Raw genomic sequence first — 18,030 nt, forward strand, 5'->3', positions numbered from 1 at the left:
CATAGAACATTATTTTGTTCGGCTTTCTTTAAGATTTGGCTGGTGGCAGTGGTATCTACCATATTTTTCCTACCGCGGTCTATGAAAATAGTCTTGGTACTGTTTTAGGCTAAGTTAGTAGCCTCAAACTTTAATCCACTGGACCACATCTAATTTCATTTGGCTCAGGCTGAGTTTATTCGCCATTTCTTTTTGTAAAGGTCTGCCTCGTATTTTACTCTGCGCGCCAAACCAGGTTTGGTTCCTTTATTCGCCATCCTTTGGCGGGCTTCTGCACAGAAGTCCTCCTTAGGCACCCGAGAGTCTAGGTAGACAGGATGTGAGGGAGGGGTTTTAGGCCCCCTGCACAGGGTCTCTTAGTCACACTCTTGTTTGATTGGCTAGGTGACTGTCCTGCCAGGTCAGCCACACTGCTGTGTGATTGACAGCCAGGCTGTGTGAAGGGTGAGGGGGCAGCAGGGGGGGGGGTAACTGCATAAAAAGCAGTTCTCTGGGACTTGGAAGGCAGAGTCAGCACTGGATCGAGAGAACCAAAGAGAAGCTGAAGGAAGAGGACTGCTGCAACTACTGAACCTCCCTGTGAAGCCCTGCTGCGGGTCCGAATCTCCTGATCTTCAACGACAGAAGATCTGCAAGGAATCTTCTTCCCTTGAGCTGGTGGGACCAACCAGTTCGCCCAACACCAAGCAAGGCCTCCCTCCCCTGGTCGAATTTGCTGTGCATCGCAGCAGTGAACCGGATAGCCAGGAGGACCGGACCCTGTTTGGGTTTTAAGGAGCGCACACCTTTTATTCATTGCTTTGCTCCGCTGCCGGTTTCTTCCCTGAGCAGTGCAGGACCCTCCAGTCTTCCTCCTTCATGTCAGTCCGACAGTCGTTTCAGGAACCGTGAGCCTGCAGGATCTGCCAGGAACTTCTGCCTCAGCAACAGCATTCTTCTAAAGATACTGTTCAAACCCAGTTGTTCGTTCCGTCTGACCGCAGTGAAAGCGTTTTAAATCTTTCGTCAATCCGAGGGCTTGTCCTTCTCTACTCTTTTAAGTCACTTTTCTTCCGACTAACTTCGTTTCGAACTCTTGACAAAGACTTAACCACGAACTACTCTGAACTGTGTGATCCTCTGCAAAGGCTCTGAACCATTAACATTGGCCCAGGCCTATTGATTTGAATCCTCATTGTAGTAAGCCTTTTCTAGATTGCCCTGCCTACTTGATTTTGAATAACCTTGTCTTTCCCTTCCTTTTTAAAATTACTGGAGTGCCATTTTGCTCACACTTCATTTTGAGCTTAACTTGTCCAGAATTCATTGGGTGTTGTGTATTAAGATTGTCATTTTCTGCTGCTTTACAATTGATGGTGTAAATACATGTATATTCTTTTACTCAGAAACCTTGAGTCAGTGTTTGTTTGAACCATAGCAATTGCTGTCCTTTGTGTAACTTCTGATACTGCTCACTTTACTCTTGAGATAAGTTTGGCTGCTCAGCCATCGATACCACTTTACTGTGTAGTACAGGCTTGTACCAAAGGTGAATTTGTACTGTCACTTGTAGTCTTAATTGTGTGTGGTGTTCCCAAAGGGTACTGCATATGATTCTGCCTAACAGTAAGCTAGGTGTATCCACCTTTGAAAATGTGTAGAGTGAAGTAATTTCTTCACATGGCTTTTATTGTGAAACAGAGGACCTTGGCTACCAATTTCAAAAAGTCTAACACTAAACCAGATATGCCCCTTATTAAATTTTAACAGAAAAAAAAACTCCCAGCTGAAAAACATTTCGGCAGAAAATGCACTTCGTAGAAGACTAATTCTTCACACATCTGTGGATTTTCATTGGAATTTGACAAACCTGGGCTGTAAGCTTGAAGAGGCAAATAAAATGACATTTCTCCAGCAGTAAAATGTAATACTTCTCCATGAGACTTGATCAGTGCTCCCCCTGACCCCCCACCCGCCACACCAGTTTGGAACTTCTGCTGAAGCAGCAACAAAGAATAAAAAGCATTGGCAAAGTCCACAGTTTGGGCTTTTGCAAGGCTGCTCATACGATTACAAAATCTAAAAACGTAGTTATTACCACTGACAAGTGCCCATCTAATATCCCTAGCCAAAATGGTTGGCTTTGCCATTGTTTGTAACAGGACTTCCGTGCAAGGGACAAGTAAAGCAAGTGGCTCAAGGCACACTTGGTTAAGACTTCCACCGGTAGCCATTTACAGCTGCAATTAAACCACTAACTCAGTTGACAGCTTAGGGGGAAGAAAAAAAAATAGCAGGCTTTGTTGTAAGGCGGTCCAAGACAAGGATGCCCCATTGTCATTGCTACGGTTCGCACTGGTGAACCAACCATTGGCTGGCCTGATCCAGGAGCAGTGGGAGGCCTGAAGTCATCTCATTGTATGCGGATATGCTTTTCATTAGAGACCACGAAATACACTTATCTAAAGAAGTAGTTGTGGATGGCCAACACTCTGGCTTACATCTGAACTATTTATACTGACAGAGGTCAAACAGACCAGTAGACGCGGCAGGCCTGTCATGGGCAGCATTGCATTCTCAGTATCAGGGAAAATGAAAGCTTTGACAAATGAGCTGAATTAAGGCGATGTGAATAAGCTGAAAGCAACATTTTGATGAGGCCATTTTCCGCTGTCACTCGCTGGGAAACTTCCCTTGATAAGATATTTGTTCTTCCCAACTGTTCTACTACTTCCATAACATTCTGATGTGGCCAGATAGACCATTCTTCTCTAAACTCCAGGGAATGTGCTCTGCATTTGTTTGGGCAGAGGGGAGCAGTGCGCATGAGGTGGGTAGATTTAACTCAACCATATAAAGGAGGTCTAGTAGCTCCTGATTTTGAACTACACTACCTAGTGGCATAATAATTCTACATATTGGCCAGAGGGGGGATTTAGAGGGGTCTCCAATTTGAGCAACTGCAGATAGGCTCATCTCCCGCAATACTACTGCTCACCAGGAACGCATACTGTAATGCACACGCATTAGATCCCATTGGCGTGACTAGGGACGCTGAACAAGAAGACCAAGACACTGCACCCTTATGATAGCAATGTACTGAAGTGGGGCATGACAGCGGCGAAATCCACTGACAAAATCCATAGAGTATGGAAAGGGGCTGGGATTCGGGTAATGGGAGACCACTGCATGAAAGTTTGTTGAATGGGATGAGGTGAACTCTAGTTACAACACTCCAGAGACTGTACTACTTGGGTATCAGATGAGCTATTGCTGACCGCAGTTCCCATTTGGACCTAGATCACATGCATGTCTGGAGTACATATTGGCACAAGGAAGGGGGGGGCGGCATCAAAAGCATCTAGACTTAATACAAGCTAGCGCAAGCAATGTTGAGTAGCGATGGGCTGGATAATAGGGTTAAGTGGTCAGTGAATTTGGCGATTGGGATCGCCAAAGCACCGCGGAAAAGTCATTGTCAATTGATAAAAGGGGTGTTGAACTTAGACATCGCCTCAATTTTAAAATGGTAAACTGGTTGCACTACACATCAGCCATACTGTCGAAGTGATGCTGCAGCCGGGGGGCAGACATAGCGCACGTGTACTGGAACTGCCCCAGAACGGCAGATTACTGGTGGGAGTTTACAGACATATTGGATGATATAGTGGGGAAAAAACGCAATCTCAAACAGGTACAATGTATACTGGGTTATACTGAGAGAATAGCGAAGGTACAGAATACAATGTTAAATAAGGGCGTATTAATGGCTAAAAACAATTTTGCAACACTGGACAAGGAGCCCCCCGCCCCCACAGGGCAGGATTGGCTGCATGAGATGCTCTGGGCTAACATGGAAGAACTTTACATCCAATCCATGCCAGAGACTCCTTGCCCCATGGCAGGACCTCCGTTTATATTTGGCCAACGCTACGCAGGACGATGTAGATAATGCATGGTTGTGCAGTGTGCTGTCCCTCAGGGCTAGAGGAGTCCATCTTGGGGCAGTGGCATGTAAGGTCAGCCAGAGAAAGAACCCTCCTTCCTTCCCCAGGGGTATGGACTAGCCAGCCTCAAGTCCCATAACAGAACTGAAGTCCAGCCAAAGGCTACACCAGCTGCCAGAATGAACACCCCTTCCCCAGTGCCTTTTCACCTGGTGGGGCCCTAGCCGTAGAGTAGCCCACAGGCCAACCCTGGCAGCATGAGAATTGGAGAAGGAGCTAGAGAGAGAAGAGCGGGGGTCGGGGAGTACAGAAAGATTGCTAGAGGTGAGAAGAAAGTTGAAGATTGGGGGGGGGGGGGAAAGAGAGGAGGTCGGGAGACATCCAGGAGTAGGTTGATAGAAAGTGGACAATCATTAAAATGTTGGAGGTAACAGCAGTGGTTGCGGCGAGAAAGGAGGAGACAGAACGCCAGGAGGCGACTAAGAGTAGAAGGAGGGGGTCGTGGTCCGAGGACACCATGAGGAGGTGGAGGGGAAAATAAGTGCATGTGGATTGCAGCAAGCTCAAAATTCAGCAGCAAGCCTTTAGTTGTCCCAAGAAAATCTTGCTTAGCTTCCATTCATTTAACTCGTTACTCATTTTCAAGATACCGTGCCCCGTGTAGAAATTCCTCCACAGAAATCTTGAAAATCCTCCTGGAAAAAAAAATGCCAACTTTTTTTTGTTTTTTTAAAATCAGCCTAGCCGACCAGAGTATTTATGTTCCCCTATTCAATAAATCTCAGATTGGTGGTCAGACTTGCAGCGAAAGTATGCAGCTTAACAAATATATGTTTATTTAAACTACAAATATTCTACCTTTCCCGTTATTGTCCTTCACATATCATGCAACAGCCTATACCCACAGTGTATTCTCTTTTGCAGCAGAGAAGTTGAAGTCAGCAACCACCATCTCCCTACCATCCCCTCCCCAAAGTTGACCAGCATTTCTTTGCAGACTGTCACCGAGTCAGAGAAGGGGGGGCTGTGTGGACAGGCATCTATACAAACCCCCCCCCCCCATTAACAGGCCCTTCGTGGATCTCACCACTGCCTTCAACATTGTATCCAAGCCAAGGCTTTTTAGAGACACTGGGTGCCTTGCAGCTATCTGCTCTATTGAGAATCAATATACTGTGCCATCAGGTCACTGAAGCATATGTGCCATTTGGTCTTGGTGGTGAATGCACCAAGTCTTCTTGTGTCACAAGGGGAGTGCGACACGGATGCGCTCCAGTGTATTTCCTGTTGAATTTATAGACCAACTCCTTTGAAAAGGAACCGATGGAGGGGTGCCAATACACACTGATGAAATATATTAGCAAGGACACAACTTGCTTTTCAGAGCTTAATATACAAGTATACATAACTGGGAACTATTGATCCACTCCAAGAAAAGATTCTGGGTGACAAAATAAGACGACTGGTCATCAATACAAATTAGAGCTACTTAAGGAGAATTACTCTATTTGGGTGTTTTCTCCACAAATTAGCTATCAGGCAAATTCATCAATTTTACATACAATAAGCATCTCGGGAAGGCAGTTGGCTCACCTAAGAACATGCTAACTCCCGTGTGAAGTTGCAAAGGCTTTGCCCATTTCAATCATACCACACCAATGGTGAAAGGCGCTATACAAACGATGACACGAATCTGGTCCTAGAGTTCAACCAGGGCTATATAGGAGAGGATGTTATTTGCATTGGGGAGCATTTCAAGCTTCCCAATACAGATGAAGCTTGTTGTTTCTGTGCCAGGCACTTACGAAAATACCATAGACTTACCATAGTCAGCCAAGGCTTAAAGGAGCACATGAAAGAACACATTGGCCTACTAATTATAAAGGATGCACAAATCACGATTGAGAAATATCGGATTTAGATTCATAGCAAGCCGATGTTCTGCTAGGAAGTTGGTCTTTACTACAGGTCGGACCCCAACTGTAGGACTTATGGTATAAAAGACTGAACCCTGAAGCTAAAAGGAAGGTTGAGGGAAGTGCACTTGGGGAGAGGGCCAGCGCTAGCGAGCAAAGCTTTAAAACTCCCTTGAAAGATGTTGACAGCAGAAGGACTACTCGCCTACCCTTCACACAGCAAAGGAAGGACTTCTGGCCCACCTTACAGCAAATCCTTAGTTGACCGTATCACGGTGTGTGACACTGCTGGAGGTGGGGTTCAGTGCTAGTATGTTCATATTACACAAGGGACCGAGAAAGCTGATCACCTAGCGACCCGGCTGGGTTTTGAATATAACTTCCCTGCATAAAAATTCTACTGAAAAAAATTTGCTCACTGGATCAGTGGGCAAAGTTGGCTGTTGAAGGACTCCATAATGGATGCTCACCCCGACCAGCCGCAAAGTCACAGTTCATGTGTACCGCATACTATTTTGATTGATCAAATAGAAAAAGTAATTCAATAAAGTTGCATTCATAAGTTCACTTAAATATGCAGGTTTATTTATCTTGACATCTACCCCACGCTTGAATCAAGGGATAATTTGTTGAAGGAAAATAAATATTGCAATGTTCCTTTTTCAACAGCCATGTGTGTAACTACCACATGGCAGGGTAAATGAGAATAGTCCAACTTTACAAAAAGGTATAATAGCAACCAGTGGTGGAGGAGGGTGGCTAAGATGTGGGTTCCCCATATTCCTTATTTTACTCACTTACACCTCCATTTAAGAATACATCACCCAAATGTCTGCAATGGGATTAGAATGTAGACTTCTTTTCTGCAGTTGGCAGGGCCTTTTGTGTTAAGAATCGTTATAAAGAGCTTAAGATACTACTTTTGCCATCACATGAAGAGAGACGTTCGAGCTGGTACTGCAGGGAACGTGTTTTCCCCCCAAAAGGTTACATACACATTTCTGCAGGAGCGACACTATCACACTGTCCACTTTGACTTGGTTTGAACAACTTAGTGTGCAAATCTCAGCATCGGGCACTCCCTCCTAAACTAGTTTGCTGGGATTGTAATTTACAGGCTCAGATCTTTCTACATTAGAACCAAAATCGGCTTTACTGCAATTAGAACTGCAATGTAACCCCAGTACACTAAATTAAACAACGGAAACGAAGGCGGTTTTCAATTTGTCGTCCCCAAGATCATTCTAGCTCACTACCACTTGCTGTTAAACGGAAATGCATTCAGTTTGTAATGACAAAACTGATGATTCGAAGCCAAATTAAGAGAACGCCTTACTGTTAGGGACATGGAGAGATGACGCTTTAAACGCACCGATAGCTCTGGCAGTACGCGAGGGTGGGGACAGCAATAACCCTCAAATGACAGTACCGTCCAATATGGGCGAGGTCAATGCTAACTGACTCTGCTAAATGCAGGAATGGTAGTACTTCGTAGCAAAGCACCCAAGTGTGGGGGTGGCGTTGTGCATGCTTCTTGAACGGGACGCAGTTGGGATGACGCTCAGTGACAGTGGCTCACCTCCCTTGCACGGGGTCCGGTGCTGGCTGTGCTGAGCCCGGTAGCCCTCGATCACCTCCCATTCGCCGTTATCCCTTTTGATGGGGAAGCTGACACTCAGCACGTGGTTGCAAGGCTTGATGATACGCAGGATTCCCCGCACACGATGCCGTTTCTGCTCGTCACTCTCACGGGTGCGTAAGTCCTCCACCAGCTTGTCTTCCACGATGCTCGCGCCGCGGTCGAAGAAGCCCTCCACCATCTTGAAGAAATTCGGGTCATCCTCGGCCGGGGGGGCATGGCAATAACGGCGAAGGCAAACGGAGGCCGCAGGGAGGCCGGCCTCAGGCGCCAACAGTACACCCCCGCGGGACACAAGCTCTCCTAGATACCGATACATGGCTGACTCTCTAACTCGCACAGCCGGAGAAAGGTACGGCAGCCGGCACTGGACAAGAAAGCGGAAACACAGGCTTCTCGCTTTGCTATCAGGAACCAGCACCGCCCTTAACCCGGACTGATATATAGACAGCTAAAGCCTGCCTTTTATAGAAGCGTATCCCTCCAATCGAAAATCCGGGAGGGCTGAAGCACGCCTAAGGACTAGCCCACACCGCGCCTCTAGTGATGACATCTAAAAAGTGCCATGTTGGGCGTAGATAAAGACCGTTCACGTCTTGCAGGAGAAGGCAGTGGGCGTGTCTCTATTACGCGTCCTTCCTTTCATTGGAGCGTTTTTATCTTGTCTCTAGTCCGCTGTGACATTCGCATGTTCCCCCTGCCCTAGTCTTTTTTTTTATTACAACTTTGCCCAGTTAAAGCACGATAACAACAAAAGTGCGCACGCGCAGCCCCAACTTAAAGCTGGACGTGAAAGGTCGTGTACGTAGTCCCTCTTCCCAAAATGGAAATAGAAGCAACATCTGCCCTTAAGTCGTGGACATAGAAAATAGACATACAGCTGCCTAATTTTCCACATGTTTACGACTCCTGTTAACTTGGCGGCCACCTTGAAAGGAAGTGAGGTGCTTCATTTCGAAGACATCTGGAGTCTGTAGGGAAGACAAGGTGGGCATTGTTGTTTCTGCGCCATATTTTGACTATTGAATTAGTTAATTGGTATATGGACAGGTTTACTAATGTGTCTAGTGCCAAACACGTTCCATGCATGCAGCACAGGCCTAGAAGACTGACATTGTGAGAGGCAGAACAGAGGTGGAGGGTGGAGACAAGGCACAGTCTTTTGTACGGAAATCGCACATGAGCATTTACAGCGAGTTTCTTGACTAAATAAAACAATGTCAGTGTTTCAGAGAATGTTGCATCTTATTCAGACCCTCCAGGATATTTCTGCAAGAAATGGTAAATTTGCAGCATAAAAAAGCAAATTTTGCAGCACAATCTTTTTTATTGCTGGATTTCTGCAGCACATTTTGTATTGACTGGAAGGTGTAAGATGAGCACATTGCAGGAAAGAGGCCGTGTGCAAGGCAACAAGAGAGCCATGTTGTCGTTATTTGTACCTTTTTGTATCAATTTAATAGGAAGATTCCAATATGTCCCTGGCTTGACAGAACAGTGTTATACATGCCAACATTAGGATACACCTGGGCAGGAGATATCAGAGAAATCGGGACAACAATTTTTCCATAGGAATGCATTGGAGAAATAATAATTTTAGGCAGGAGAACGTGAAAAATAACAATATTTTTCACTGAAAAATCACGAGTCTCCCGCCTAAATCGGGATGGTTGGCATATATGCACTGTTTGTTTTGAAGTACCTTTTTGTTTAAATGTGCATGCCCATCCCAACAGATAAGGGGTGTATCAGCCAATCTTACTTCCTAAAAATAGGCAAATACTCCGGAAAAAGAAAAATAGTAAGTACAAATACACCCAACAAAAAATAGGAAACAGATACATAAGGTGGCTATTCTCCTGCTTTCACTTGCACAGCATCACTGATATTTTTGGAGTAGTACTACATCTAGTGCCACAGGAAGAAACTGTTATTATTAATGCCCTATCTGAAGAGGTAAACCTGTATTTTTCATCTTTACAGATAATTGAGTGCAAAGAAATATTTATTACAAAAACATTTACATTTTACAGTTTAAACATATTTTGACTCGCTAAGAAAATACTCTCATAAGAAATGACACTTACATTTTTACTCCCTAAAAATAATTTTACTACCATACTCACATGCTCTATCACACTGCCAAGTTACAATTAGCACTCCCTGTCCCTTCCACACTGCAAATCATGCTCCCAACTCACACCTTGCGCTCCCCAATTCCTCCAGCAGTGTACTGCTGTCCGTAATTTCTTCTTGCTACTACTGCATATTGAATCCTTTCAGAATCAGCACTCTTATACATATGGGTCGACCTAAAAATAAATGCAGACACCCGCACACAATCGGCCCTCATACTACTGGACATAGCAGCCATGTTTGACACAATCAGACACTCAATACTAATTGAGAGACTGGAGGAATGCAGTGTAAAAGACTCCACTCTACATGGCTAAAATCTTTACTCCCTGACCAAACCGAAATAACCTACCTACCACCTTTTACCCCAACACCAAAAACATCTCCTGTGGCGTGCCACAATGCTCTAGCCTCTACCCACTCAACATCTACATGTCTTCATCAATGAAATATCATTCAAAACCACAGACTGCATACAACTACGCAGATGACACCCAACTCAAAGTCAAGAGAGTGTGAGGAGTCAGTAATGCGAGGCCGACGACTGCTTGTAGTTTTCTCAATATTTGACATTTTATTTAAAAAAAAAAAGTGCAAATAACACATAACTAAGCCTACTCTAACAGGGGATTCTCTGCCTATTCTAGGATCTAAGGGAAAAATCTCCTAGCATACAAAAAACAGATCCTCACACTAAACAACGAAATATACAAAGCAAAACATAAGCAACATCAATAAAATATTACCAAATAACCAGCGTCTTAGATAACTTCCACTTATTCTGGGTAGATCACGTTCCCCAGAAATGTCCAAAGTCAATTTCTCCAAAAGAAAAGTAAAGTGTGAAATCAGTTCTTGAAAAGTTCCAAAGAAACAAAAGCTCACCCACACAAAAATCCAACTGTAACAGTTACTTCTTTGGTTGTTGAGAAGTTCTCCTTCCAATCTCCTCAAAGGAAAACAACACCAATGGTAATCCTGGATAACCTCCTTCCAGGATAAGATTTACATAGTTTAAACAAATAGACAACTTCTGCTTTAACAACTGTAAAGAAGCCCCTCAACACTCATACCAGAAAAAATACAAACCAAAGGGGAAAAAAAGCCCAGCACACCTCTTGCAAGGAAAACAATGGTTTATTTCCACACAAAAAGAAATGCGCCAACAAAGAGCTCTGCTGCCGCCAAACGTTCTGCCAGAAGTATTATGAGAAACATGTTATAAAGACACACAGTGCCATCAGTGACGTAATTTACATAGGGTACCAATCCGAATGACTAATTGGTGCGACCCTATACATAGGCTACCTGCTCCATATGGGATGCCAGGCCATTGGTCCCAGCACTGCCTGTCAATCTTCTTCCATGTGGGCTTCTCCTCACACACCAGTAAACATGAAGTTATAGTTAATTGCTTGTTACCAGAAAGAAAAACAATACATTCTTTATCTCTGACCTAAGGTGCACCTGGTACTGCAGACATGGGCTAAGAGGAGACCATGAGGCCATTGCTTCTAACTAACTACAGCTCGATTCCAGACACATTGGCACCCTCCCAAGACTTCCCACCCTTGTTTTGGCTATATTCTGTTATCGCTCCCAGCACCTCACAGCACAAATCACGTGACCTATGGTGAAGGCAACTGGTCCCTGCTTTCTGATCTTTCCTGGTCGATTGTGGGTCTAACAGTTTTATGGTCAGTGGTCTGGGACTGACTGGTACTTTGGAATTCCAGGGGTCTTGGGATGGGGACATTGAAATGCTATTACTTAGAGATGAAACGGGGAAGGTCTGTGGCTCGTGCCCTCCTCGTGGAATCACATTTACAGAGAGCTCTCGACCCCCTCGTGGCCTTGCAGGGTGCATTCTTTCTGGGATACGTACACTGGTAACATGAGCCAATGGAAGGTCTTTGAATCTCAGCTGCTCTGGCCTTTCTCACCAGTGCCCATGCTATGACCTATTTTCGCATGCAATCACCTACTTCCCCATGTGTGCCTTGGGGCCTGCGGCCCTAACTGCAGCACAGCGATAGGCCTCGATTTTAATATGGCTGCTGTTATCCAAGATGGCATTTTATTCCCCCGGTATACCAGCGCAGAAAACCTGCACCACCCTCCCTGCACTACAGTTCCTGTGAACACCTCCCTCACCCTGTACTCACCCCAAACCTCTAATGCGCACTCCCAGGCCTCTGCCTCATTCAAAAGTGCTGGGGTGCCTGGGACGATCATCCCTCTTAGCCAATATTCCCCCATTTTGTTAATATTACATTAACAAACTCAAATTCAAGTCAGTTGTTCTCCTCACCCCTTCTTTCCCTTTCTAATCTTTCAGCTGCTAAATATGGGGGTGACCTCTCCTTTGGTACCTATGCCCTCTACACGTGTCGCAAACTCTCCGCCGTTTGTGCATATTTCTCGCGAGTACATGTCATGTTAATACACCCTCCATCCCCTGCTAAATCTACCCAATGTTCTGTGTATTGTTCTGGATCGAGTGGAGGGACTCTAGTGGTGCCTGGGGGATCACAGCATTGTTCTATGACAAACATACAGGGCTTGTTTGGGTCATCAGTTTATACTGCGCTGTCTTTTGTACCACAGGGTGCCTCTTTTACCCCAATTGGGACCATCATGCACTGCAAGGCAATGCTTTGTCACCGCACCAAAGTCCCATCTGGCATATGCAGAATATCACGAACACGATCACAGAGACCAGCATCTTCACGTTAGTCACTATCCAAGACGGTGTCCAAGAAAAGATGTCATCAAACCAATCAGTCCCTCGATTGCCAGCTTCTGTTTGCTTGTGGGTGCCGAGGACGTGCAGAGCCCCTATTATCTTCACGAGAGAGCCATTTTCTGCATTGTTAGGGGGTGCGTAGGTGCAACAGGACTATCTAATCTTTATGCAGACCCCTTCTCTATGGCTGTAAGGCGGTCTAGCAAGCATCTGTTCTGCAGCCTCATCAGCCTAATTGCTCGATTTTCTATTTTGATTGCGTTGAGGCTCAGATCACTGTCATTAGCCAGCTGGATCACTTTCCACCTCACAATTTGAAGCCACTTGACATTCACAACTGTATGCACTCCTGGTAACAGCAGGGAAGCAAAACATGTCTCTTCTTTACTATACTGTCGATATTCATCTAGTATCTCTTCCAGCAATTCTGAAGAATACTGCGATAGGTAATTCAACCTTCTCTGCAATTTTTCTTTCTTCGCCTTCCCTGAGAGAATTTGGAATATCGGTTCCTGCCATAGCACTGCAGTGGATGGGTTAAGTACTTGTCTAGATGTCGGGATTGATAAGCCACCTTGTCCCACTATCAGATGTTCTCCAGGGACCACCAGGAGTGCTTAGTGTAGCAACGCCAGTGAGCAGGTGCCCCTGCATGATGGCAGGAGGTTCAAGAAGCCTGCTGGCCACCACCCAGTAATTGACCATCACAGCTACTGTCCCTTTTTTGAGGTACAGGATATATAAAGTCTTGTCGCACCTGCTATTGGACCCCACAGGGACACTTCCTTCGTTATAAAGCACAGTTCATATTTTTCCTGCTTTTGCACCTTCACTGGTTTCTCCATTGCCTCGATCCATGTGAGTTTGGGCCCTCGCACTTCCATTGCAAAAAGGAGATGCCAGGATGGGAAAATGAGAAGGGAAAGAGCGAGAAAAAGAGCGAGAGAGGGGGAAAGAAAGAGAGAACGATTTTGGTTTGTGTAAACCCTGCGTAGCAGCTTTTTATCTGTACATGAGGTTATTACGTTTCAGTTTCAATATTATATTGTTTTTTTATTTATTTTTTCCATTAAAAAAGAAAAAATCAAAAACAACCCAAAAAACACAGCAAAGGTGCTCTCTTGTTTAAAAAACCCACAAAAATGGGTATTCTTTTGCTAAAAGAAAACCCCAAAAAGGGGAGTCTGTTACCAAAAAAACACAAAAAGGGGTCTCTTATCTTTTCTTAGGGTATATATGAGTAGGACAATTAGTGAGCATGAGCAATCGTAAATGTTCACTGGGCTTGGGCACAGTGTGTGGACTGGGGTGCTCCCAATACCGCAATTCATGAACTTTTACAGCAAGGGGGCTAGCATAGACAACCTCAAAGGGGTCATTGTATCTCGGTTCGTTCCATCGACGGACAAAATTCTGAACAAAAATAAAGTCCCCCGGAAAAAACTGGGGAGGGGGTAATGTGGGCTGTGAATCCGGTGCAGCGCTGGTGATTTCCTCAGTGCTTGGCGGTGCAATCTTTTGAGAGATGTATTTTATCGCTTTGGTTGGAGCATGCAAGTAGCTCCCAAATTCATCCCCCAAAATAGACGCAGCCCTGTGAGCACCAGATGCTTTCCTGATTGGAGATATGGGCGTGCGCATTCGCCACCCCGTTACCAACTCATGGGGCGATAAATGGTGATCCTTGCAGGTTTGCGTCTGCATGCTAAACAGAGCAAGGGGTAAGCAGTGCACCCAATTTTTCTTCAATGTGGTGCACAGCTAAGACAAATTTCTATTGAGGAGCCAGTTTATCCTTTCCACAATTCCGTTGGCCTGGGGGTGGTAAATTGTATACATCAGATGCTTAATGCCCAGTGATGCAGTTGTCTCTTTAAAGAGCTCATTGGAAAAGTGTGTGCCATTGTCATTTCTTAAAACTTCACACACCCCACATTGAGAAAAAACTTCTCTGACCAGGAACCTGGCTGCACCATTTGCATCAGGGTTTGGCCAAGGACCAGCCTCCACCCACTGTGAGAAAGGACATACGACAACTATTGGGTATCATGACCCCCCACACCTTTCGCCCATGTCTGCGTAGTCTATATGTAACTCGCAGAAAGGCCCAGTAGGGTGGGGTAGTGTGCCTCAAATTGTTCTTAAAGTGAGACCAGTACTGTAAATCTGATAGGTGATACAGTTAATACCCATTTTAGTTATCGGCTCCTGCAGATTGGGGACAAACCAGTCCTTCTGTATATTTGCAGCAATATGCTGTTTGGACACATGGGATGGATGATGCAGCTGGTCGAAAGCGACCTGCAACAAATCTTGCGGCATAACCATCTTGTCTGACGTTTCTTGTCAGCCACAATAAATCTGTAGGGGACTGCTGGCACCCCCTTTTCAACGACTAATATTTTTCTTCTTGTGGAGCTTGTCTCTGCAGCTCAATTAGCTGTGCGACAGAAAAGGCATTGTAGGAATCCGGCAGCTGTTCTTAGCCTTTCGCTACCACTGGGTATTCAGAGACACTCTGCATTTGTAAGTATGCTGCTTGTTTGGACACTGCTGTCATGCATTCTGATTCCCTTCCCTCTAATGCCCCTTCTGCACACATACCCACTCCCACTCAATTGGGACGGCAGTGGTTCGGTGCCCGTTGGCATCACCCATGGAAGTGGACAGGCATCAGTGACCATCACCCAAAAACGCCTGCATCCGTTTCTCCACTGGCAGCTCCCTTGGCGACTCGCCACGGGTCGTATCGGGTGCGAGCCCCGGTCAGTTCCGCATCACGTGACTTGGAAGATCTGACCATGTGTTAACACCATGGATCACGTGACGCAGAAGACCTGAGTACGTGCTGTAGGCATGAATCACATGACACGGAAGACCTGATACCTGACAAAATAGCAACAGGTTAAAAGCTTTGAGTACGTGCCTTTCCAGTGCTTCACAGCTGTTCAATCCGGCACTGTTTGGCATACTCTTGACTTTCGACTCTCGGCTTTCTTTGGATTACGGATTTGCTTAACGGACTCCCTTTGCTTCCTCCCTGGATTGTTTGCCTACAGCCCGGTATTTCTGGTAACCGACCTACGGACTTCCATACCTGGACTCCTTCTGATACTCCTTTTGGATTTGTTGTAAAACTGATCTCTCTGGAAACTCTCGACCACGGAACTCATACGTACTGTTTTTGGATTATCCTGTACTGTTACCATGCTTCAAGTCCTCCTGCTGCACCCGCAGCACTCCCACAGGGATTTCCAGTGTGTGACCTAACTTCTCAACAGAGCAGTGACTAGCCTTCTTCATCCGACTGCTGCCGCCACCTATCACACACTGAGGGTGCTCCCAGAACGCGCCCCACATTGCTCACCCCGAGGCCACTACTTGGTTGAGGCCCCATCCTTCTCCCATCTAGGTAAGCCCTCTAGTGGTACATAGCTTACTTTTCTGATTACTGCTTATTTTGGCTTTGTGGTAATTACCTGCTTACCTTTCAGCATTTGGGGGTTTCCGGCGTTCCTGGTTCCTGGCACTCCAGCACCTAATACCTGTGGCTTCAAGGATCGCACAGGGAGTTATTTTGGTATCTCTCTGTGTGGTACTTGGGGACAGAGGCTTTCATAATCTTCACGACTATCAAGTTCTAACAACCGCGTCTGTGGCTGCGTTACCGAGTGAGAGCTCGCCTGTATCGATAGTATGGGCAGTGCCTTTCACCACCGATGTCAAGGAGGGTTGTGAGAGTGCGTCAATTCATTTGTCTAACAGTACCGCAGGTTGTATGGGAGACCCGTTAGCACTTCTGAATCCCCTCCTCCACCGCGCCAGACCCGCGTGTACCGTAGTGGTAACGTAGGCAGAATCTGAATAAATGCTGACACAGCGCCCTTGAAACGCCAGAAGCACCTTGATGAGTGCTATAGGTTCTGCTGCTTGGGCTGAATAGTGCATGGGTTGTCTTTTCTGTACCTATACCTCACAGACCCCACCCACTAGGCAAACCAATGGCGCCTCAGTATGTCGTTAGTTGCTGACCCCGTCCACAAAAATACACCCCCTTCGAGAAGGCTATCCTTTGATTTCGGGATGTCCTCCTCCTCCCCTTCAAATGTTACACAATCGTGTGCTGCAATGTCTTCCTCAGTGCACTGTTCTATCAGGAATGTGGCGGGATTTACAGTTGAACATCTTACAATGTGGATGTTTGGGCTGGACAGAATGATTTCATATGCGGACGCCCGCTGTGTAGTCAGAGTAGATGTGGAGCGCTCTAGAATGGCAAACACTGCATGTTCCACAGACAATGTTCCAGAGCACACAATGACAATTGTAGAGCTCTTCTCAATTGCAAATGTAGCCGCAGCAAGTGCTTGTTCGCATGTGAACTGGCCCTGAATTACAGAATCTAGCAGCCCGCTGTAGTAGGCAAGTGGCTTGTGGCGCATAGTGCTTTTTTGTGGTAGTACTGCAGTCATCAATTGGCCATTAGAATGGGAAAACAAATAGAACTCTTGCATATAGTCAGGCGTAGCTCATATTGGGACAGTAGAAAAGACCACTTTTAGATTGTCGAAACTATTGAGCATGTCTTCTGTCCAGGTAAGCTTCTGATCTTTTTATGACCCTCCTTGAGGCCCTGCATAAAGGGTAATCTAAAATCCATGCTCGGCAGTAGTTCTGCAACCCTAGACATTTCTGCATTCCCTTAACTGTTTTGGGCTGTGGAGTGCTGCACAATGAGGCGGCGCGATCTAGTATGATTTTCTTCCTGTGGACGGATATCAATTGGGCCAAATAGAGCACCTCCTGAAGGTAATATTGCAACTTCGCCTTATCGACCTTGTACCCTTTGTACACCAGCAGCTGTAGGAGTGTTTTAGAATCCTTCCTGCACTGCTGCTCACTGTTAATACTGTAGGAAGGTATGGTATCAAACAGTGAAGACAGGCATCACAGTTGAAGGGTGTTTATTGAACTTCAAAGGGTTGGTAAAACGCCTATCTAAACCTAAATCTAAGGATGGGAGCAAGCTACGACCATCAAATAATAATAACGCAATCCTAGTGGAGTCTGTCAAAATAAAAGGGCCTACACTAATAAACCTATAACTTATAATTACGAAATGGTGTGGGATAACAATGTACGCAAAGTGTTCAAGAAGTGATATGTCAGGATAGTTGAGCCATTAGCTTCCCTTCCCCACGTTTTTTTTTCACACCGGGCAAGGCGGCACGTGAAGGCTTCGCACACACTCTAGCTGGTATGCAGTGTTTTTATTGAAAATGTTATAGTGAAAGAAACGGTACAACATCATTTCATCGCGGGATGTGTTTTCACTGGGTTTTTTTACAGTGAATTTGTTAATGAAAAAAACCCATCAGAGTTTTTAGTGGGGTTAGAAAATGATATATATGGGGTGTGGGTGTTTGGGAATACATAAAAAAAAATTAAGGGAATGCTGGAATTGTGGGAGGGAAACCCCCAAAAATAATTTTAAAAATAATTAGATGGGTTTAAATTGCGGGAAAAAAACCAGCGATAAAACATTCCGCGATGAAATGACATGGAACCAAAGAAACATATATCAAGTATTTTATAATGAAAACCTTTATGCCGAATACATTTTGGGGTGGGGTAAAGGGTTACATTTTTTCGGGAAAAGTTTGGGGT

General features: G+C 45.4%; 2 protein-coding genes across 7 annotated transcripts in view; one reads left to right on the forward strand and one right to left on the reverse strand.

Moving 5' to 3' along the window:
* The window catches only part of GLUD1 (glutamate dehydrogenase 1), a 501,976-nt gene extending 494,176 nt beyond the window's left edge, over positions 1–7,800 (reverse strand). Inside the window, exon 1 of the mRNA XM_069610788.1 lies at positions 7,422–7,800. Within this exon, the coding sequence (XP_069466889.1) occupies positions 7,422–7,800 (379 nt within the window). The remainder of the gene's footprint in view (positions 1–7,421) is intronic.
* Positions 7,801–8,169: 369 nt separating this feature from the next.
* SHLD2 (shieldin complex subunit 2) overlaps positions 8,170–18,030 on the forward strand; it is a 1,351,673-nt gene continuing 1,341,812 nt past the window's right edge. For all 6 annotated transcript variants that reach the window (XM_069610780.1, XM_069610782.1, XM_069610781.1 and 3 more), the window contains exon 1: positions 8,170–8,468. The gene's annotated coding sequence lies outside the window, so the exon portion shown is untranslated. The remainder of the gene's footprint in view (positions 8,469–18,030) is intronic.

The sequence above is a fragment of the Ambystoma mexicanum genome, chromosome 8, assembly GCF_040938575.1.
Source record: "Ambystoma mexicanum isolate Mex_15411 chromosome 8, UKY_AmexF1_1, whole genome shotgun sequence".
Lineage (NCBI taxonomy): Eukaryota > Metazoa > Chordata > Amphibia > Caudata > Ambystomatidae > Ambystoma > Ambystoma mexicanum.